Source organism: Bos javanicus, chromosome 10 (assembly GCF_032452875.1).
Source record: "Bos javanicus breed banteng chromosome 10, ARS-OSU_banteng_1.0, whole genome shotgun sequence".
Classification (NCBI taxonomy): Eukaryota; Metazoa; Chordata; class Mammalia; order Artiodactyla; family Bovidae; genus Bos; species Bos javanicus.
This window is the reverse complement of record NC_083877.1, coordinates 37,490,506-37,515,185: the sequence shown is the minus strand read 5'-3', so window position 1 is coordinate 37,515,185 and position 24,680 is coordinate 37,490,506. Positions and strand designations below refer to the sequence as shown.

Below are 24,680 nucleotides of genomic sequence, written 5' to 3'. Positions count from 1 at the left end.
GATGCAGGTTACCATTCTTGGGAAACATTCTACAGTGAAAATGGAAAGGCTGATTCAAGAGATAACAATGTCTTAAAGCCATTTAAGAGAAGATGAAGAAATGACTTTAGAATAGAGGTTTTTCATAGTGTAATTCCCAGCATAACCTGGGAACTTGTTAGACATGAAAATATGCCAATTCTTAGACTACTCCAGATCTCCTGAAGGGACTCCAGCAGTCTGGTTCACTAAACCTCCCAGGTGATTCTGATACACACTTAAGTCTAAAGAACCACTGCTCTAAAAATGGGGTTGAAAAATTCTGGCCCAAAGTCAAATGTGGCCCATTACCTGATTTTACCCTACAACAGAATTGAGTATTTATGACTCAGACTCTATGGCCTGGAAAACCTGAAATATTTACTATCTGACCCTTTACAGGGATATCCTTACCCTTACAGGGATATCCTTACAGGGATCCAGCCAACTCCTACTCTAAATGATACATTTTAAATCACATCTTATTTACAGAAATAAAACATGACTACTTGAATAATTTTTAAAGTACTTTATAAAGAAAAGTTAATCCATCACTTAAGGTCAATAATCCCAGTCACCATTTTGTCAGAAGGCAAATTTTTAAATGGAATAAGGGAATTCCCTGATGGTCCAGTGGTTAGAGCTCAGTGATTCCACTGCAGGGGGCCCAGGTTCAATCCCTGGTTGGGGAACTAAGATCCCACAGGCTTTGCAGCCAAAAAAAAAAAAAAAAAGACCATGAAAAAACCAACTATCCCCCCCTCCCCCCCAAAAAAAGAATAAATGCTATTTCTAATTGATAAGTTACAGTTCATGGATAAATGCACCCAACCTCCAGAGAGAGACATTCCTTTAGGAAAAGGGTAAAAATATTGGGAAGAGCTGGCTTACCGTTTAATGTATCCCCCGCTGGCTGCTCCTGCAGTCGCTTGTTGAGGCTGACCATTTGTCACTCGGCCTGGCTGCTTAGATACTATATTGCTAGGAGAGTTGTCTCCACCATCACCCCATGTTGCCTTATAGGCTTTACTAGACTCGAAGTTCTTTGTCCTATGTCAGGAGTGTAGAGATACCAAGAAGGAAAGGGAGAAATGTCATCATAAGTGCTTGTTACCTTGGGGATGCCATAGCACCCTTAGCATAAAAGCTACATGCAGCTAGATCTAGATTATCTATACCATGCTCCATCACAATCTAGGGTAGAAAAAAGATGAACTGTGTAACCCCACCAACATTAAAAATAAATTTTTGAAGGTTAAACTACTTTTACCAACTCTTCACTGAGCAGTTATTAAGTAGCAAAATGTAATTATTTGATTCTTCAGGTTCCCCTAGCCTCTGAGACTCTCCAGAAAAAAGGTTAAAGGACACTAGAAAAAAATTAGGAAAGGTGTTCTGGGATGCCTTAAGGGTTTCTTAGAAGCATCTCAGAGGTTGATGAGGGATGAAAGAGAGAGAGAATGGGCAGTACTTACACCTCAGCTGCCCACTTACTTAGACTGTAGTAGTTCCACCTGACCCATTTTTTAAATTTAGAATTGTTAACTTTAATTGTTAACATTAAATTCTTAAAAAAAAAAAAGTTTTCTTAACAAACATCATGAAGAAAGGCACGAATTATTTCCAAATTGAACAGATAATGAATAACTTGGCCACACTGTTACCAATCACAATTGTCCCCTTTGGTTGAGGGCTTTTTCATTTAAGAGTTTACTTATCCACCTTAATAAAAAATGATCCTAGATCCAAACCTCTTAAAAGTATATGCTTTAGATTAACTGATATAACTAAAAATTAGCCACAGTCAGAATTTTACCATGGAATTTGCTACTTAAATCTGTATAAATGGCAAGAAAAGGAACCTGGTAAAATGACTTTTAAGTGGCTATTACAAAAAACACAAAACTTTTTTTTTACTGATTACTTGGCTAGGTAAAGTTTCCACTCACACAATTTTAGTTTCTTCTTTTCTATAAACAAAAAGTAGTATATGGATATGTTGGTTTCTGAATTATTCCATGATACATTAATGAGGAAGTTTTGAAATTGCAAAACAGAGAGATTTTAGCAAAGTAGTGGGTCTTTCCTTAATAGTATCATGTGAGGATTCATTTTTGGCAAACAAAGAACTGGATCTTAGACCTTAATCATCAGTGCTAAAGAAAGGGTACTATATGTTTAATTAACCAATTTATTTGGTTATTAATAAGCCATGTTAAATCCTTCCTGGAACAAGGGGGGATAAAAATTATTTAAATGAATATTTATATATAATTTCTGTTCAGTAGAAAACCCATTTACATGTATTCTTTGTTAACAAGATACATGTTATCTAAATTCTCAGGCAAAATTCTAAAGCAGCGTAATAGTAACTAAGCAAAATAAACAGGATATAAGTTTATCAGAAAGCTAACCAGAAACATTAATAGAAATAACATAAGTAGGACTCTTACTAGGATATCAGATTGTAAAACAGGTTAAATAATGAGGGCTGGAATTCAAACTGTCACTAAATAATAAGACACTGTGCTTCGGAGAGTCTTAGCACATAAGCACTGGACTGGGACAGGATTTGTGGGCTCTTGGTCTAACATGAGTTCCAACCTCCTCAACCTTAAAAAAAATGATATTTGAAATTCCTTCAACTTCTGAGAATTCTTCCTTCAATTAGATATAAGGGGCATAAAGTATAAACAGATTGTTTTAATATGATATTGTGAATGAGGTTCAATAAAAGCATAATTTAAAACAAAATCAGACTGGTTATCAAACTCTTCCTCCTTAAGAGGACTGGATCTTTAAATACGTTCTTCAAATATCAAAGGGAAAAGGTGCAAAAAGCTGACTTCAATTGAATTTTCATATTTATTTTCAAATGGGTTGGGAAAAAATGCTATACTGTTTTCTTTAAGCATTTATGACATGTTCTGCACGTTTACAAAGCAGTGATCTTTATATGTTGTTGATGGCATACCATCATCCCTTTTCAGTACCTGTATTCCATGTAATAAGGCTTGCTTAAGATCCTGCCACATGCTGTTACCATGGAGTTTCTCCCACTGAGTTGTAAAACCTTAAAAGATACCTGTTTTTGAGGGCACTGTCAGGCAGCTGTGTATCTAATAAAAACAATAATGATTTAATTAATTTGCCTTCCTTCAAAGGGTCTTAAGTGCCTTAAAAGGTACTATTTCCCAAACTTGACTGAGCATCAAAGTGAACTGGATGATTTTGAAAACACAGGTAAATAGGCTACGCTCTGAAGATTCTATTTCAATTTGTATGGGGTGGAGCCTAGGACTATTCTATTGTCACTATGGTTTTATTTAAGTTCAATAGGTCACTTAGCTGCCCAACCAGGGAAGAGAAACACTAAGAGACTTCCAATCTGTTGCAGAAGGAATATTTTAAATTATTCTGGTAGTCTACCTTAGTATTTCTACGTATTGGGACACTGAGGAATTAATCTGGAGAAAGCAAATGTATAAACAAGGATTTTTCTAAGCCACAAGATTTATAGTAAATTGGAGGAACTAAAAAGCCTCTTGATGAAAGTGAAAGAGGAGAGTGAAAAAGTTGGCTTAAAGCTCAACATTCAGAAAACCAAGATCATGGCATCTTGTCCCATCACTTCATGGGAAATAGATGGGTAAACAGTGGAAACAGTGTCAAACTTTATTTTGGGGGGCTCCAAAATCACCGCAGATGGTGATCGCAGCCATGAAATTAAAAGACGCTTGTTCCTTGGAAGAAAAGTTATGACCAACCTAGATAGCATATTCAAAGGCAGAGACATTACTTTGCCGACAAAGGTCCGTCTAGTCAAGGCTATGATTTTTCCAGTGGTCATGTATGGATGTGAGAGTTGGACTGTGAAGAAAGCTGAGTGCGGAAGAATTAATGCTTTTGAACTGTGGTGTTGGAGAAGACTCTTGAGAGTCCCTTGGACTGCAAGGAGATGCAACCAGTCCATCCTAAAGGAGATCAGCCCTGGGTGTTCTTTGGAAGGACTGATGCTAAAGCTGAAACTCCAGGACTTTGGCCACCTCATGCGAAGAGTTGACTCACTGGAAAAGACTCTGATGCTGGGAGGGATTGGGGGCAGGAGGAGAAGGGGACGACAGAGGATGAGATGGCTGGATGGCATCACCGACTCGATGGACATGAGTTTGGGTGAACTCTGGGAGTTGGTGATGGACAGGGAGGCCTGGCGTGCTGCAATTCATGGGGTCATAAAGAGTCGGACACGACTGAGCGACTGAACTGAACTGACTTGAATTCTAATCCCAGACCTGTCATTCAGTAGGTATAGAGTCTCATGCAAATTTCCATCTCTGAGCATCTTTTTCTTATATATAAAACTAAGATAACAATATTTATTAATTCACAGAGCTGTTGATAATTGATGTAAAATTATTCTGTAAGTATTAGACAAATATATATATATATATTTTTAGACATATTTTTGTTCTTTCATTTCAACCTCAATCTGATCCTTAGTTAAAAAGTTCATGGCTTTAAGTGCACAAATTACCAACTGGCATGTTTTTTCTTCTCACCCATTACCATTCCTGAGCTTTGAGATCTACAACCAGCTGAAAATAACTGGAATATAGCTATATAAAAACACAATGGGGCCAGGGTTGTTTCTGGTCTACAGAAAGAAAGAAACCATTCTGATTTGCAACAGAACTCCTCTGCATAACAAAATTAACAGCCCCTCTGGGAAAAAAATTAGATTTCATAATAAAATGCTTAGGCAAATTTGTGGTAGATTTTAATGTAATTAAGAACTCCCATCTAGAAAGTTAGATTTACCTCGACTATCAGTTTTGAAGACTTTAATAATCTTTGTTGTGTTACTCACTCAATTATGTCTGACTCTTTGCAACCTCATGGACTGTAGCCTGCCAGGCTCCTCTGTCCATGGAATTCTCCAGGCAAGAATACTAGAGTGGGTTGCCATTCCCTTTTTCAGGGGATCTTCCTGACCCAGGGATCAAACCTAGGTCTCCTGCATTGCAGGCAGATTCTTTACTGTCTGAGCTACCAGGGAAGCCCAATTAATACTCTTTAAGTACCACATTTTTTCAGATAAATATCACATTCAAAAAAGGCATGATTAAAATAAGAATTTGAAATACTCCCTAATTTAGGAAGCTGCTATAAATCTGAACACAATAACCTAATAATTTCTCTTTTGAGCTTTGATTGTCAACATTAGTACTAACAAAAATAGCAAAAAGAAAGCCCAGTATTAGCTATAATTCTTTCATACCAAAGAGAAAAGGGATCAAACAAATATCAGTTGTGGGACTTCCCTGGTGGTCCAGTGGTTAAGAATCTGATTTGCAGTGCAGAGGACATGGAATCCCACATGCCTTGGAGCAACTAAGCCTGTGCGTAGCAACTACTGAAGCCCATGGAGCCTGCAAGACACAGGTAGAGACTCCATGTGCCACAATGAAAGATCTCACATGATTCAACAAAGACCCCATATGCTGCAACTAAGACCCAATACAGCCAAATAAATAAAATTTTTTTTAAATACCAGTTATAACGATTACAAGGGTGTGCATGTGTGGGGAGTGACCAGGTTACAAGAAAAAAGAAAAAGAAGAGCAAGAAACAGAGGGTAGAAATCAAACAATTTTCTAACATTTAACTATGGTCTTCAAAGTTCCCATAAAGATCCAAAATTAAGGAGTCAAATATTATAATAAGCAGTAGGCTAACTGGAGGGTTAACTTCCATAAAAAGTTAAGATTGGTTAGCTCTGCATTAATTCAATATGAAACCAGAGCAAGCTAACATATGACATAAAAGGTATTATGAAACAGGTGATAACATATAAAGAAGGCATACCTTTATTTTTTAAAAGAAGATACTAGATATGGTAACATTTTAAATTTATACCCGCCTTGTTCCAAATGGCATTTAAGATGACTTACATTGGCAATTAATTCCTCAATTTGGTAGTGGCCTAAATCATGGGGAATCCAAAATCATTAGAAGCAATACTTTAACTGAGGAAATCTTGATTCTGGAGCCAGAAAAGAATAGAAAAACCTAACACAAGATAGGAAGCTGAAATCAAAGTCCATGTATTTAGACTGAATCCCCTTACCTTTAATCAGAACTAGAATGCAGCAATTCTCTATAAAGATCAACCTATTTAAAACTTCTTAGGAAATTTTAGGGGTGTTTTAAGTTTTATAATCTTAAATGTTTTTTAGCAAAAACTTAGTATCAAAACCATTAGTCAAAGGATGTTATTATAAATTAAGATCTTTTTGTCAATCCAATCTTCTGGCAAATAGCAGTCATCAAGAACAAATTCACTTTACATTACACACCACAGCACAGCTTTTAGAGTCTCCACCATTCACAAAATCCATGCACATGCACAGAAAAGTCATCTGAAGCATCACCTTTAGACAGCAGGTTAACAGCCCAAACTGCGCCACAAGACCGCATCTTACAGTTCCCTTTGATCAGTTACTGAGCTCAGCTTCTGATGTTAAATCTTCATTTTTAGTAAGCAGATTAGAAAGGAAGAGATTAAGTGAGAGAATGAAATGCAGAAAGTAGTGAATGCCATTCAAACAGAACAGAAGCAGGTTTGGAGTTTTCAAAACACAATGCATTTAAATTCCTGCCTGATTTCATAGAAACAACCAACATCTGAGAATCTAGATAAAAAGAAAAACAAGAAAACTATTTAAACCAGTGTATACTTCATTTTTCCTAAGAATGTCTGAATAATGATATTCTGTCCTAAAATTACGAGAATTAACATGAAAAGAAGGCAAAATATTCAATACTTTGTATCTCCAGTGAGTAGAATGAAGGAATCACTCATACGTTGACTAAAATACAGTAATTCAATATTTATTTTAACAAATCAGAGCTGAATCTTTATACCATAATATGACTTAAGATTCAATAGTATAAAACCTGTAGTACCAACTTTCAACTTCTCTAGTAAGGTTGCCCAGAAATACCAACCTGTCTTGAAACTATGTGCCATTATGTTTGGCAATATAAGCATAGAATGCAAAGAGGCAAGTTAAGACAACAGACTACTTTGTCTGACAATGGTTAAACTGGGACATTAGGCAGTTTACAATTCTAAGACTTCCCATTTTAAACCTGCCTCTTTTTAAACTCTTGTTAATTAGAATTTTGACTTATCAGTTACTGACAAAGAGAATTTCCCAGTGGTCCAGGAGACTCAGCGCTTTCACTGCTAGAAACCAAAGTTCAATCCCTGCTCAGGGAACTAAGATTCTGCAAGCCACAAGGTGAAGCCAAAACAAAAAAACAAGTTATTGACAAACACATAACATTTTTAATAGGGAATCTGTGCTTTTTGCTTTTAGGATTCAAATAGTAGCAAGCTAAAAAAATGGCATTTATTCACAGTTTTAAAGTTTAATTCTGGTAGTTTGTTTTTAAATTCTAGTAGTCCTTTAAAAAGAATGAGCTGAAATTAAAATTTCCTTCTCTTATAATACAGGGTTCTGTTAAGTGAAGCTATTTCCACATTTTATTAGAAAAACATCTGTTGACATGGCTTCAGTGAATACCAGTGAACAAAAGAAATCTCAAAGAACAAATCTACTGAAGACATTTTCTAGATAGCAATACCTCTAACAATAGTAGCAACAAAAAGCTTCATTCTTTTCTTGCCAGTCAAGCAATGTAGCATCACACAATTAAAAACTAGAGCTCCGTCTGGTTTTGAATCTCAGCTCTTCCACTTGCTAGCATAGCATTCTGGTGCCTCTGTTTCTCCATATGTAAAATGGTGATAGTAAGAGAAACTATCTCATATTAAGGTTACTGTAAGGATTACATTTCAAGTGTTCAGGACAGTAAGAACCTAAATTAATATATAGGCTCACAAATCTCATCCAAACCTTTGGATGAGGACATCTTGAGCAGTACCACATAATCACGTATATCAATATTTCTGCAGTGAAAGAGATTAGCATTACACTAAGTGGGATAGATTATTAAACAGCTTCAGTTCAGGTTACATCTTGTAGCCTAATTTAAAACAAACCTTTGGCTTTCAGAAATTTTTAGATTTCTAAATGGCAGATAAGAGATTATGGACCTGAGCTGTTATTACTAGTACCATAATTAGTACTAGCTTTATAAAGAAAACTAAGATCCTGTCTCTGCCTTGAGAAGCTCATGTTATGGCTATTCATATGATAAGTCTAACTGAAATACAGATTAGCAGATAAACTTAGAAAGATCACGCCCCTGGCAGGAGTGAAAGAGACACCATAGAGGGCAAGGTCTCAATGGTATAAAGGAGAAATGGGTGAAAGGAAGGCAATTAAAATCAGTCTTTAAATTGAAATACTACTCTCTTCTCTTCAAGGAACAACTGTTTTGTTATAGAAGCCTGTTCATTCCAGATGTTATGAAGAGCTTTCTTCTCCTGACCCATTAGGAAAGGGCTCTGCTGATGTTAGAGGCTGAGAATGGACTGCTTTAAGAACATACTCTACCTAGTGTCCAAGAAAATCCTGCCCATGTTTGGCTGGGTACACAAAGAAAAATAAAAATAATACTTCTATAGCTCCATTTTTCCCACCTTCTATGATATCAGACTATCTCAGGATTCATTCAGAGATAATTTGCTCTAGGTTCTAGAGAGAACTTCCTCTTCTTTGCTTTTCTCTTAATACCTATCTCAAGGAAGTTCACGTACTATTTTTTCCCCCTGAACTCTTCTAAGAGCGTACACAGAACATAGGAGAAAAGCACAAGTGAGTGTGAAAACCATAGTTAAGAGTTTAGATCAAAAAGTCTGTGTGTTTCTAACTTGTTTGCTTAATATGTTAAACCCTGATTTACAGGTGATTGCTACTAAAATATACACTTTTGGAGAGTCAACCAAGGTCTAAACAGGTCAACAGACTTGTCTTTCTTGGTTTCTTATGCCCAAACACTAAAGCTGACCAATAAATAATTTAACTATATTTTCTCAGGTAGAAATAGCACAGAGAATATTGTCACATGGAAACACTTAACTGAAAGTATGACAGAACAAAAGCTCCTCCATTCCTAACTCCTTTAGAGGAGTAAAAAATGCTGAGTCTGTAAACCTTTGTATCTTGGTCTTGCTTTATCACAGCGGCTGAGACAACTGGATAGTTACAAAGCTCTTTTAAAAGTGAATATGCTCAGCAGAACAGATAGTCATTTAATCTCCAGACAATGTCATTTTGGCCAAAGGTGAAGTTCAAAGTTGATGGATGACTTCTCATCTTTGTCTGAATACACATATTATTTGTCAACACATGGAGGTTGTTTTACTCAAGATTAAGGAGAGAATTGAAATATTAATAATAAAGTCACTAAAATGAATGAATTCTTTTTTTGTCAAGTATTATCTCATACACTATACACAAATATTTGAAGACTTCTCATTTCCTAGTTTACTAGAGGCTTCAAATCTTCAGTCTTCTTTGATGTTTCCTTCTTCACATTTGACACACAATCAGTTGGCTTCCCTGGTGGCTCAGCTGGTAAAGTGTCTGCCTGCAATGCAGGAGACCCGGGTTTGATCCCAGGTCAGGAAGATTCCCCTGGAGAAGGAAATGGCAACCCACTCCAGTACTCTTGCCTGAAAAATTCCATGGACAGAGGAACCTGGTAGGCTACAGTCCATGGGGCCACAAAGAGTTGGACATGACTGAGAGACTTCACTTTTCTTTCTTTCTTTCTTTCAGTTGATTTAAAGGGAATCCGACTTACACTTTTCTCTCTAATTAATGATAAGGTTATAGCTCACAGGCCTAGTTTACAAAACATTCCTAATTGGTCTCCTGGTGTGCAGTTATATCCTCCACTCCAATCAATCAACCCCTTAGGATGGCATTCAAGTTCCTTTACTGCCTGCTGCTGCTGCTGCTGCTGCGTTGCTTCAGTCATGTCTGACTCTGTGCGACCCCATGGACGGCAGCCCACCAGCCTCCCCGTCCCTGGGACTCTCCAGGCAAGAACACTGGAGTGGGTTGCCATTGCCTTCTCCAATGCATGAAAGTGAAAAGTGAAGTCGCTCAGTTGTGTCCGACTCTTCCCCATGGATGTGAGAGTTGGACTGTGAAGAACGCTGAGCACCAAAAAATTGATGCTTTTGAACTGTGGTGTTGGAGAAGACTCTTGAGAGTCCCTTGGACTGCAAGGAGATCCAACCAGTCCATTCGAAGGAGATCAGCCCTGGGATTTCTTTGGAAGGAATGATGCTAAAGCTGAAACTCCAGTACTCTGGCCACTTCATGCGAAGAGTTGACTCATTGGAAAAGACTCTGATGCTGGGAGGGATTGGGGGCAGGAGGAGAAGGGGACGACAGAGGATGAGATGGCTGGATGGCATCACTGACTCGATGGACGTGAGTCTGGGTGAACTCCGGGAGTTGGTGATGGACAGGGAGGCCTGGCGTGCTGCAATTCATGGGGTCGCAAAGAGTCGGACACAACTAAGCGACTGAACTGAACTGAACTGAACTTCCTGACCCCATGGACTGCAGCCTACCAGGCTCCTCCGCCCATGGGATTTGCCAGGCAAGAGTACTGGAGTGGGTTGCCATTGCCTTCTCCGCCTTTACTGCCTACTTATGTCTTATTTTCCACTTCTTCTCAATGTGAATCATGTAGTACAGTTGAGTCAAGCTCCTCTGTAGTCTTTATTTACATTAAATCTTCCACAGGAAATGTCTTCCCACTTCTGCCGGGCCCATCAAGATCTTTCTAATTATTCAGAGCCCAACTCAAGTCCACTCTCTCCTATAAGATGAACTCCAAACTAACTTTAGTAGTTCTGTACCCTTAGCCTCCATGGCACCCCACTCCAGTACTCTTGCCTGGAAAATCCCATGGATGGAGGAGCCTGGTAGGCTGTAGGCTGCAGTCCATGGGGTTGCGAAGAGTCGGACACAACTGGTGACTTCACTTTCACTTTCATGCATTGGAGAAGGAAATGGCAATCCACTCCAGTGTTCTTGCCTGGAGAATCCCAGGGACGGGGGAGCCTGGTGGGCTGCCGTCTATAGGGTCACACAGAGTCAGACACGACTGAAGTGATTTAGCAGCAGCAGCAGCAGCCTCCATTGATATCACAGATCTAGCACTAGATTTCTATAGCTTCTACTTTCTGCTATTCTGTCTCATTTATCCAACCACATGGTAAGTCCTTTGATGCCTTGGCCATCCCTCTTGTGCCTACCACAGAATATATGTTTTATTAATTCTCCTTATTTGAAAGGAAAACACACTAATTTCATCCTGCTATGTATTATCCAGATGGGTATTTCCCAAGCTTTTCATGTATTATTTAAAAATGTAATTGGGACTTGATTGAAAGATTGATCAAATTTAAGTGATGGTTTTCAGTGAATGTGCCTATTTACATAAAAAGTTTGATCTGCCTGAAGGAGAAAGAGATTAAGTTGATCTAATCAAGTTCCTTATTTAGGCCCTGCAACACTTACTGGGGGCTGAGAGGGGGGTTCTGAGGGTGATACTCTCACTTTAGATTTATTTGAAAAAGATTTTGATTTATCAACTCACCTACTACATGGGCATACACAAAGGCCACAGCACTTGTTGAGTTCTGTTAAAGTCTTCTCTGCTTCTCTCATATCTTCGTTTATTTGGTCCATGCCTTCTTCTATGCGTTTTAGTTGTTCTAAGAAAAGTTGTGGAAGTTAAATTTTATGTTACATTCATGCTGCCAATCAGAAAGTGCTATTATTAGTATAACGGAAGAGCAAACTTTAACCTCGAATCCACCAACAATTCATCACAGTGACTATATCAGGGCCAGATGGCATTATATGCTGTCCAGCATTTAAAAGTCTTTCACATACCGATCCTAGGGTATCTGGCCTCTGTGGATAAATTTGTTCTAAAGAAATTTGTATAACAGGAGCATGTGAGGATTGGTTTAGGCCTCACTAGACTAGATTCCTAGCATTTCTATTACTGAAGAGGCTCAAAACCTAAAGACTGTCCTAAGAGGAATAAAAACTAGACCAGCTTGCTCAGGGCCAAATCAAATGCAAAGTTTCCAATTCCACAAGGATGTAACTTGATTTCTGAAAATGATGAAAGAATATCATAATGTCCAGGACACAAATGACCAGTGCACACAATAAGCCCTGCTACCTAATAAATAAATACTTGGTGGACAATGGGATAGTGTGACCTCCCACCCCAAATAGGCAACAAAACATGATATAAATTAAATCAGAAGAAAAGAAGCAAAATATCACTCTTATCTTACAAAGGAAAGGTACTCCCAAAGGCTTAATTAATTTTAACTGTGGCTGATTTGAAAAGGCTTTTTGGCATTCTAAATCAAATCAAGAGTTCCTGCCAATGACTGCAACTCACCCCCTTGTTCATCCAGCATAGTGATAGTCTTGATTCCTGCATCCTGTGACTAAAAGAAGGGAAAAAAAGCTGATAGCACAACCAAACCAACAGAAACAAAAGCTACAAGGTCTGAAAAACATCAAGGCAGAAACATTAGAAACTTAAGTTCTCAGAGGATTAGAAGAAAACTAACCTCCCCAAACCAACACACCTTAACATATTAACCCACCCCCACCCCCCCACCCCCGCCAAATAATTAAGTCACAAACTCATGGTGAATTGTTTTCCCTGTTACATTCTAATACTATCACTTAGAAAAGCCAAAAAGGCCCATTAGTGCATGGTTTGACAATTTCAGCAATTGCCAATTTCAAATAATAAAGCTTATTGATACAATATCATTCTGATTCAACAGTAATTCCAGTCTGTGTTATCAGAATTCCTTCTATACAGTTTCTATACTTAACTTGATGATTAAACACTTTCTTACCTCAATGGCTAAACCCAGGATTCTCCTTGTACTTTCCAGAGACTAGGAAAAAAAAAAGAGTTTTAGCATTCTAAAATATGTAGCACAGCCCCACCCCCCAAATCTGATCACAGGCCATATTCATGATGATGCTACTTTATTTTTAAAGATTGCTAGCGCATCCACTCCTCCCTTCTTTAAAATAAAAAATAAAGCTTACTAATATAATTTTAGTTATTTTCTTTCTACCAGATGCTTAAGAGAAAATTTGAAAGAGTATAGTTAATGGGATTTATAAAAATGTAATGTAGCAGAAATCCAGGGATATTACACAGATATTAGAAAATTCTGTTAAAATTAAATGTCCAGAATTCTTCATCTATATCTTTGTTCTAAGTTACTATTCAGTAATGACTATTTAAAAAAAAATCATACAGACTGTTTGCATTTATTTAGTTTTTTGATGAGTTGACAAAATAAGAAGCTAGTAGTAATGGCACTCAAGGGCAAATGCATTCTTTGATACAAACAGACTAGGGAGAGGCCAAAATGGTCTTCTAAGAAGGTCCTCTCATGCTTCCACTGTGAAAATTGAAAAGAGAATTAATGACCTATTCCAAGTAAAACTTTTACCTCATCAGTAACCTGGTTAGCCCTTATCTGAATTTCTTCTGCTGAGAGATTATCCATGGTGAATTAAAATTCTTGATAGGTGCAGAAACTGAAATGTGGATATTCTGTAAGAATAAGAACACAAAACTAAGCTTATTTGAGCAAAGAATGTGGAATTTAGGATACTTATCTGGAAACCATGATAAAATAAACCTATCTAATATCTATCTATCTACATCTTACAGGTGAAGAAATTAAGGCTGAGAGATGGTAAACAAATGCTAGTTAGTACTAGAGCTGAATGTAAAACTCAGGTTTCAGGACTTTCAGGAAAGCACTATTTCTAATAGGAAAGTGGTCCCTCTACTTTGAGAAGGAAGGCATTATTAAAAGACAAGCTTCAAGAAGCTATCAAAATGAATTCCTGGTTGTAGAATGTTCTTTGTACGCTGTTTGAATATAGAAAAGCAATAACGTGAAGAAGTCCAAGCCAGGTAGTATTCCTTTAGTAAAGTAATAATATTCAAAGTCATATGCCTACAGAACACAAGGACCATTCTAAAAATGTGCTGGTCTTCCAGGCTTCTCATCAGAGAAAATGAAATACTTTCATTATTAACAAGAAAATGATATTGCTGATACAAAGAGCTCAGAAAAGACCTAGTTTTTATTAATAGTAGACTCTCCCTTTCCAATTAGTATATGGTTTGTTATTTTAGTGAAGTCCCTAAGACTTAGTAACTAAGTACATAGTAACTTAGTAACTCATAGTAACTCAGGAAGTGACCTCATAGACATCCAAAGTGAAACATAAAACTTTTAATAGGTAAAGATTCCAAGAGTCCTGCCTTCTAATTATTAACAGTGATACACTGTGTATAGTATTCCTCTTTGAGCCCTCCCCTGTAATAGTAAGCACTGTGTGACTTATCTAGGTTGTGTTCTTTTTATTACATTTGCTAGCTTTGTAGTGAAATGTTGAAAACCAATTATATAAAAGCCTTTTGTCAACAACACATAAAAGTGTGGTTCACATTCTGGATTTATCATCAGGGGACATCTGGCAATATCTGGAGAATTTTTTGATTGTCAAGAGTTGGGGGGTAGGGAGAAGCAGTGTTACTGGAATCTAGTTGGTAGAAGTCAAGGATGCTTGCTAAACATCCTATAATGCTCCTTGGCACAAACCTCCTACAACAAAGAATTGTCTGGCCCCAAATGTCAAAGCGCTGAGGTTGAGAAATCCTGCCGCGAAGTACACTCATTGACAAGCAGAGAGGCTTGTTAACTGAGAATATACTAGACTGAACTCTTGGAGGGAAAGGATTTTGTTATGTCTTTGTACCTCTAACACCTAACAGGATCTGACAGTTGGTACTCCAGTAAATGTGTGCTGAATGAACAAATAAGTAGAAAAACAAGATGTACTCTCAAAAGTGTTTAAGTGGATCTTTAGAAACAAAGTGACATATAATAGTAGCACAAAGCCTTCAAATAAACAACAGAACCACAAATCAAAAACTGCCATAACATGTGTATGATCTAGAATAGCCTGCTGGTCACATACAGATCTTTTTAGTCACATCCATAGCTAACCAACACTTTTATTAGAACCATCTAAAAAAAAGTGATAATATCCCATTCCCAGGACAGGAAGGCATTACATTTAGAGTTTTGTTTATAATTCTACTGTCCTTTCTAACCATTTCAAGATTTAATTTAGATTTTGAGCCTTGATTAAAGACATTAATGCTCATAAAATTATTGCTATTAAAATTATTAAACTGCCAAAGTTGCAAATTTAACCTCACATCTTATGTGCCATAGTATGACTTGTGGCTCTAGCAAAAGGTTCATATACTAAGATACATAATCAAGATATAGGGGCTTCCCAGATGGCTCAGTGGTAAACAATCTGCCTGCTAATGCAGGAGATATGGGTTAGATCCCTGATCCATGAAGATCCCACATGCTAAGGGGCAACTAAGCCTATGCGCCACAGCTTTTAAGCCTGTGCTCTAGAGCCCAGGAGCCGCAACTACTAAAGCCCATGCGTCCTGGAGTCTGTGTTCTGCAACAGGAGAAATTACTGCAATGAAAAGTCCACATACCGTGCATGGCAACCTAGAGAGCAGCCACCCACTGGTCACAACTAGAGAAAAGTCTGCAAGCAACAGTGACCCAGCACAGCCAAAAAACAAAAATAAATACAAAATTTAAAGAAAGATATAAAGGTGTTTCTTAAATTAAGAACTGATCATTCATTAGATACAAGTATAAACAGAACCACATGTTTTATTACTTTGCTCACTGTTCATGAAACTTTAGCTTTAATCACATATGTTCATGTTACACACAATTTCTCTTTTGTCAATCTTTCATAGCTGTAATTATGAAAAGAAAGGAAGCTGCTTTGTACCCCCTCATCTTTTTTGTACACTTTTCCTTTCTAGAATACCCTCTGGAGAAGGCAATGGCACCCCACTCCAGTACTCTTGCCTTGAAAATCCCATGGATGGAGGAGCCCGATAGGCTGTAGTCCATGGGGTCGCTAAGAGTTGGACACGACTGAGCGACTTCACTTTCACTTTTCACTTTCATGCATTGGAGAAGGAAATGGCAACCCACTCCAGTGTTCTTGCCTGGAGAATTCCAGGGATGGGGGAGCCTGGTGGGCTGCCATCTATGGGGTCGCACAGAGTCGGACACGACTGAAACGACTTAGTAGCAGTAGCAGTAGCAGAATACCCCTATCTGCCTGCCCAGGCAGCCTTGTGCTTCCCCATTACTTCCTAGAGCCCCTACAAGGTACCTTTATAGCCAGTTCTTCCTAGGCAGGATGCTCCAAAGTTATCTGTCCCTGTCATATAAAACTCCTAAATGCTCCACAATGCAGAAAGTGATAAGAAAAACAATACACACTAATCAATTAGTACCTGGAAATGATATCCCTATTAGGTTTTCCCATGTAGTACCCTATGGGTAGAAAAATATTTGGCAAGTAAGGAAGCTCAGATCTCTCAAACTGGGTAATTTTTAATTCCACTCCTAGAGGTGACTCTTGCTAATTACAAGTCAGTATTTGTTACTCTCCTAGTAAATATGAGCAAAACTCCATGTAGGTTCAAACAGAGGCTTGAATGCAAAACTGACCTCTGTCAAACTTGAAGATTCCATTGTCTTGCCTTAATTATCAAAAAGGCAGATTAAAAAAAAAAAAAGGCAAATATAGCTGGGAAGCAGATGTGAAGAGTCACTCCTGGCACAGCAATGGTGTCATCTTGTAGGACACACCCTTTAACTGAACTCAAAGTGCTGCCTAGTACTCTTTGGTTCCTCGCTAAGCAGATGACACACAAGACAAGAAACAGACTTCTGTAAAGTTCTCACATGTTTGGCATGCTGGTATCAGGACAGAGCTGCCTAAGACTGCTCTACTCTGGAGTTTTGAGGGTGTTGAGCACATGATTTATAGTAAACGGGAGTGAGAGAGACAAAGCAGAATTGTTAAGGGGAAGGCCCAAGAGAGACAAAGAATAATACTCCCCAGGCTTTTTTAGCCTTTACTAAACTGCTCAGACGGAGAAGGCAATGGCACCCCACTCCAGTACTTTTGCCTGGAAAATCCCATGGACGGAGGAGCCTGGTGGGCTACAGTCCATGGGGTTGCTAGAGTCGGACACGACTGAGCGACTTCACTTTCACTTTTCACTTTCATGCATTGGAGAAGGAAATGGCAACCCACTCCAGTGTTCTTGCCTGAAGAATCCCAGGGACGGGGAAGCCTGGTGGGCTGCTGTCTCTGGGGTCGCACAGAGTCGGACACGACTGAAGCGACTTAGCAGCCGCATAAGCAGCAGCAAACTGCTCAGAAGTGTCAGGCACGGTGTATGCTAGAATGAGCTACACAGCTTTACTCATATTTATTATCTCCAGAACTTTTTCTCATGAAATCGGGAAAGGCTATCCAGAATGTTAAGGAGAATTAGAGAAGAGGGAGGGGAAGGAAAATGAAACATCACTTGACACAAAGATCCCATTAAACTTACTTTTCTTAGGCATAATCTAATAGATTAAATATCTGTGTCGTTTTCCCAGTGCTCCTGGGATCTTATGCTGTTTGTGTGCCTTTGATATGAAAATGTAAGATTCTACATGGTACTTTTATACCCTATTTTCCTTATTATGGTTCATTTGGGCTTCCTACACTCCTAATTTACCTTTCTTAACTTCTTTTCTATTATAAAACCTTGGGGGAGAGGGAAGGAAGAAATGCTCACAGATCATGTACTATGTGTCTGTACTCATCTAAGTTATTCATATATGTTCATATTCATATTATCTCTGTTATACTACTTTATAGGTGGGGAAACTAAGGCTGAGTTTCCATAATTTGCCTAAGGTGACTGAGTCAATAAAGACCAGATTGATTATTCAAGGCTGAATTAACTCTGAAATCAAGGTTAGTTCATGGTCTAGTAAACAGTCTTACTGCTGAATGCACTGTCCCTTAATAAGATATGAGAACTGTTGAATATAAGAAAATAAGCTCAGCACTCTACCTGATGACTCATTTCAAAATTTCAGATACTTTCTATAGTAATACCATGAAATCTTCCACAGACTCAAAGATGGTTAAACTAAATGAAGAATTAGAAAGACCAGAGTAATCATGGTTTTCAGCTGTTTTATAATAATTTTGAACCTGAAAAATATCTATACTAATTTAGAAAAAGAAAATACTAGTACTGGAAAGAAGGAATACAAAGAACAAAGGACTTAGAACTTAACAGGAGATCTAGGTCTTCATTGATAAAAATGGAGAGACAGGAAGTAATGAAGAAATAGCACCTTAAATCGATTCCTGACAAGACCAATATAAGAATGATTTTATAAGGTATTAAGTCAGTTTATACCAGAAAGCAAGGAGTTTGCATTAAGATATTCTACTAAGTTAGTTTCCTACTTTATTCCTTCTCTTAAAGTTAATCACAATGTAAATTTCTCTATGAGTTACACAGTTATTACTGTACTCTTAAGAGTTTGATAAAATTTGCAATTCTCTTTGGCATATTTTGATTAGACTTTCATGGTAACCAATGTATTTACAAGTAGAAACTTCCATTCAGAGCAGGTTAGCATAGTGGTGAGTAGCAGGAGCTCCAGCAGCCAAATTCTGATCCCAAAATATATTTGCTGTGTGACCTTGGGCAAGCTACCTGTCCCCACTAAAGCTCAGTTTCAGCATTTATAAAATAGGTAACAGATCTTTCAGACCTATTGAACAGATGTAAGGCTTTTTTGGTAAAGACTAAAGAAAATGATCCGGGGACTTCCCTGTTGCTCCAGTGGTTAAGATTTCACCCTGCAATGTAGGAGACATGGGTTTGATCCCTGGTTGGGGAACTAAAATCCCACATGCCATGGAGCAACTACTGAGTCCAAGCATTCTGGAGCCCATCGGCCATAATTAGAGAAGTCTGGGTGCTGCAATTAAGACCTGACACAGCCAAATAAATTAAAAAAAGAAGCTATTTAAATAAAAGTCTGCAGGATTTTCCTTAAAATAATTCGAAAGTAAGAGGATGAGTGGGAGTTTATAGAAGATGTAAGAATGGCCATGATCACTGAAGCTGGGTGAATAATACATGGAGGGTCATTATGTTGCTTTCTTAACTTTTTATTAGGAAAAAATTTTTAAATATACAAAAAAACTTGTAAATGACAGCTAACTTTTTAATCATCTTTATTCATCATTTTGAAAGTCTAGATAGTGGGTAGGGGATTGAGAGGACTCTAACTACAATGGTTGACACTTATAAAGCATTATACATACATTATTCTAGAAACAAAAAATATATATGAATACACATACACACATTCATTTAATCGTTACAACACTTAGTCCATTAAGGCTGCAATAACAAAATACCAGACTGGGTATTTTATAAGTTCTTGTGAGGACCCTCTTTATGGTTTAAAGCTGGAGCATCCTCACATGGTGGGAGGAGCTAGCAACTCGGGAGTCATTTTTACAAGACACGCATCCTACTAATGAGAGTTCCACCCTCATGGTTTAAGCACCAACCAAATGCCCTATCTACTAACACCATCACATCCTGCAATTTGGATTTTAAACATAAGAATTTTGGAGGGGAGGACACACAAATATTAAGACCACAGCAAACACTATTTAATCCCACATTTTACATATGTACAAACTAAGGAACAGTGAGGTTAAGCAACTTTTGCAAGGTCACGCAGTAGAGCAAGGATGAAACCTAGGCAGACTGCTCCAGAGCATGTGTTTTCAATTACTATTAAGCATATTACATGGAGAATAGAGAGCCATATTATTAAGTCAATCAACTCTATAGCCAGAAAGAATCTCTGCCCCAAGAAAAGTACAGTTGACCCTTTAACAATGCAGGGGCTAGGTTAGTACTGTAGTAGGAATTCATTGGAGGAAAAAAAAAATCTAAGTATAACTGTACACACCCAGTTTAAACTCACCTTGTTCAAGGAGCAACCAGTATATACATGAAGTCCCTGTGAGACAGGAAAGGGCCAGGGCACAACCTTTAAAAGAATGATAGCCACTGAAGACATAAACTGGTTAGAACCAACTAGGTTCAAGATGGTGGATAACTGACTTCTAGGCCTTGAGCCTCAGTATACACTCCTTACAATATCAATACATCTGCAAGCTAAATGACACACCCATTGGCACCATAACAGTTCCAAGGCTGACCATAAATGGCCAAAAAGTGGATGGTGACCCAATTCCTGGAAATCCCCAACCGTTTTATAAAAGAGTTGGAATAATCCTCCCACTCAGCCTATAAAACTGCAAACCCCTATAAAAACTGACAACTCCCCTGTGCCCAGGGGCCTCTCATTCTGTATATGAATGGGCCACATTCTGTCTGTGGAGTGTGTATTTCCCTGAATAAAACTTTTTTCACTTTACCATGGCTTGCCCTTGAATTCTTTCCAGTGTGAAGTCAAGAACCCACAATAGGTGGCCATCCCAGGAACTTGCCTAAGACCTGGGATGTGAAAATCCTCTCATGCCCCACTTTCTTTCCTGCAATACCTGCCATCTGTTTTTCAAGTTGCAAAGCCTAACTTCAGTATTAGACTACATTTTAGAGCAATGTTTTCCAGCATTGGCTACACATTATAATCACCTGATGAGCCTTTATAAATTTGGAGGCCAAAGCTGCTGCTCACATGAATTAAATCAGAATCTCTGGGGGTGGGAACCAGGTATCAGTAGGTTTTAAAGTTCCCCAGGTGATTCCAAGGTGCAGCCAAGGTTGAAAACCACTGTTTAAGATAAAAGTTTTTGCTTTTTGATGTACAAATAAGTACTAATGGATGATATTCTACCCTGTTACAATTCTGGTACCTAATGGAGGAAAAACATTACTAGCACTTAACGACCCAAGACAAGAACGACTTAGGCTTCAAAAAGTTAAACACAGAATTACCGAACGATCCAGCAATTTTATTCCTACATGTTAGAAAGAAATGAAAATACTGTCCACAGAAAAACTGGTACAGCAATGTTCAAAGCAGCACCATTTGTAATAGCCAAAACGTAGGGAAAAAAAACGAGAGGGGGATAAAGATGGCAGAGTAGGAGGACACTGAGCTCACCTCCCCCCACCCCAAAATACATCTACATGTGCAACAATTCTCAAGGAAAATTGCTGAAAATCCCTATGCAACCAAAGCTACAAGAGAGATCTCCATTTAACAGGGAAGGATGGAAAAAGGCATCAGGTTGGAATCTACATCCTGGGAAGGATCCAGAAGAAAGAGAAGGTCTGCAGGGGCGGACTCTCGCCATGGGAAATGGGCAGGTCAAGAAACAATGTGGGCATCTCAGACCTGTGCACAAAGGAGACAAGCTCTACTGGCTGCAGGGAGAACCAACATGACAGAATGAAGAGCTGGAGAAGCCTAGACTCTACTCAGAGGAGTGCACGTGTACTGGCTTGCCAACAATCAGGGTGAAGAGAGTCTTGCATGGTATCATCTGCTGCTGCTGCTGCTAAGTCGCTTCAGATCCTGAGTTCAAAAGGCAGCAATAAAAATGCTAATGAATTAAGAAAGATTATCAGTAGAAATGCAGGGCTTAGGAGGCTCAAAGATCATCTGGAAGATCCCCTAGAGAAGGAAATGTCAACCCACTCCGGTATTCTTACCTGGGAAATTGCATAGACAGAGGAGCCTGGCAGGATACAGTCCATGGGGTTGCAAAAGAGTTGGACATGACTTGCAACTACACAACAACAACAATCAATCAACAGAAACACAGGTCACTGTTACAAAGATCTAGAAAATATAAAGATGAACCAGTCAAATAGATAATTCAACTGCTGAGATAAAAGCAATCTAGAAGCAATGAATAGCTGACTAAAGGACACAAAAACAAACAAGTGATCTAGAAGATAAAATAATGGAAATCACCCAGTCAGAACAACAAAAAGACAAATGACAAGAAAAAAAGAAAGCAACATACAAGATCTACGGAAAATAGAAAAATGTGCCAACCTATGAATAACAGAGGATTCAAAAGGAGGAGAGAAGTAGACCAAAAATGTTTAAAGAAGTTATGGCTAAAATCTTCCCAAACCTAAAGGAAATAGACATTCAGGAACAGAAGCACAGAGGGTTTCAAACAAGATGAATTGAAACAGACCCACACCAAGATATATCATAATTAAAATGGTAAAAGTAAAAGAGAATTTTAAAGGAAAAAGAAACAAAGTATCAGTTATAAGGAAAGTCCCATAAGGGTATCAGCTGATTTCTCTGCAGAAACTCTGCAGGCCAAAAGGGAGTGGCATGATATATTTCAAAGTGCTGAAAGGGAAGAGCCTGCAACCTAGAATACTCTACCTAGTAAGATTATCATGTAGAACACAAGAGTTAAAGAATTTCTCAGACAAGCAAAAATTAAAAGGATTCAGCAATACCAAACTTACCCTCAAAGAAGGGAAAAGATAAAATTATCACTATTGGCAGATGATATGAGTGCCAAAGAATTGATGCTTTCAAACTGTGGGGCTGGAGAAGACTTGAGAGTCCCTTGGACTGCAAGGAGATCAAACCAGTCAGTCCTAAAGGAAATCAACCCTGAATATTCATTGGAAGGACTGATGTTATAGACTCAATAATTTGGCCACTTGATGCAAAGAGCTGACTCACTGGAAAAGACCCTGATGCTGGGAAAGATTGAGGGCAGGAGGAGATGGTGTGACAGAGGATGAGATGGTTGGATGGCATAACCAGTGGACATGAGTTTGAGCAAACTCTGGAAGATAGTGAAGGACAGAGAAGGCTGGTGTGCCGCAGTCCATGGGGTCACAAAGATTTGGACACGACTTAGCAACTGAACAACAGTGACGGATATCTATACAGAGAACCCTTACTCCTTGTGTGTGCTGTCATGGCCAACTCTTTGCAGCCCCGTGGGCTGTGATCTGCCAGCCTCCTCTGTCCATGGAATTTTCTAAGCAAGAATACTGGAGTGGGTTGCCACTTCCTTCTCCAAGACAAACCTTCAGATCAGATCAGTCGCTCAGTCGTGTCCGACCCTTTGCGACCCCATGAACCACAGCACGCCAGGCCCCCCGTCCATCACCAACTCCCGGAGTTCACTCAGACTCACATCCATCGAGTCAGTGATGCCATCCAGCCATCTCATCCTCTGTCGTCCCCTTCTCCTCCTGCCCCCAATCCCTCCCAGCATCAGAGTCTTTTCCAATGAGTCAACTCTTCGCATGAGGTGGCCAAAGTACTGGAGTTTCAGCTTGAGCATCATTCCTTCCAAAGAAATCCCAAGGCTGATCTCCTTTAGAATGGACTGGTTGGATCTCCTTGCAGTCCAAGGGACTCTCAAGAGTCTTCTCCAACACCACAGTTCAAAAGCATCAATTCTTCGGTGCTCAGCCTTCTTCACAGTCCAACTCTCACATCCATACATGCACCAGAACTAATAAATGAATTCAGAAAGGCAGCAGGATACAAGATTAATAGAGAGATCTGTTGAATTTCTTTATACTAATAATGAAATATCAGAGAGAGAAAGAAATAAAAAAATTTCCATTTAAAATCATATCAAAAGGGAATTCCCCTGGTTGTCCAATGGTTAGGACTCTGTGCTCTCACTGCTGAGGCCCTGGGTTCAATCTCTGTTTGGGGAACCAAGATCCCACACACTGCAGGGTGTGGCCAAAACAATCAATATCCCTAATTATTAGAGAAATGTAAATCAAAATCACAATGAGGTGTCACCTCACACCATTCAGAATGGCCATCATCAAACAGTTTATAAATAATAAATGTGAGAGAAAGTGTGGAGAAAAGGGAACCCTCCCACACTGTTGCTGCAGCCACCATGGAAAATAGTATGGAGGGTCCTGAAAAAAATAATGCTACCATACGACCCAGCAATCCCAGTTCCTAGGTATGTATCTGGAAAAAATGAAAACTAATTCAAAAAGATACCTGCACCCCAATTTCACAGCAGCACTATTTACAATAGCCAAGACATGGAAACAACCCAAGTGTCCACTAACAGATGAGTACTTCAAGAAGATGTGGTATATACATATATCATGAAACATTACTCAGCTATAAAAAAGAATGAAATATGGCTATTTGCAGCAAGATGGGTGGACCTAGAGATCATGCTTAATGAAATGACAAATGAGCAAGACAAATACTATATAATATCGCTTATATGTGGAATCTAAAAAATAATACAAATGAATTTACATACAAAATAGAAACAGACTCACAGACACAGAAAACAAACTTATGGTTACCAAAGGGGAAGGAGGAGGGACGGACAGTTAGGAGTAAGGGATTAACAGGTACGAACTACTATACATGAACTAGATAAAACAACCAGGATTTACTGTATAGCATAGGGAATTATAATCTTGCAATAACCTATAGTGGAATATAATCTAAAAAAAGAAATAACTGAATCACTATGCTGTATACCCAAAACTAACACAGTATTATAAATCAACTATACTTCAATTCCTGGAGGAGGAAATGGCAACCCACTCCAGTATTCTCACTTGGAGAATCCCATGGATAGGGGAGCCTGGCAGGCAACAGTCCACGTGGTCGCAAAGAGTCGGACACGACTTAGCAACTA

General features: G+C 38.6%; 1 protein-coding gene across 6 annotated transcripts in view; it reads right to left on the bottom strand.

The window, feature by feature from the left end:
* SNAP23 (synaptosome associated protein 23) overlaps positions 1–24,680 on the bottom strand; it is a 40,754-nt gene that overhangs the window by 3,076 nt on the left and 12,998 nt on the right. The window contains exons 2-8 of one of the 6 annotated variants that reach the window (XM_061430903.1): positions 20,012–20,077; positions 13,520–13,623; positions 12,908–12,949; positions 12,436–12,484; positions 11,611–11,728; positions 6,678–6,710; positions 910–1,068 (exon numbers count right to left, since the gene is read on the bottom strand). In XM_061430903.1, coding sequence (XP_061286887.1) covers positions 910–1,068; positions 6,678–6,710; positions 11,611–11,728; positions 12,436–12,484; positions 12,908–12,949; positions 13,520–13,576 — 458 coding nt within the window. In that variant the 5' untranslated portion in view covers positions 13,577–13,623; positions 20,012–20,077. The remainder of the gene's footprint in view (positions 1–909; positions 1,069–6,677; positions 6,711–11,610; positions 11,729–12,435; positions 12,485–12,907; positions 12,950–13,519; positions 13,624–20,011; positions 20,078–24,680) is intronic. The other 5 variants (XM_061430904.1, XM_061430902.1, XM_061430906.1 and 2 more) reach the window with 5 other exon arrangements.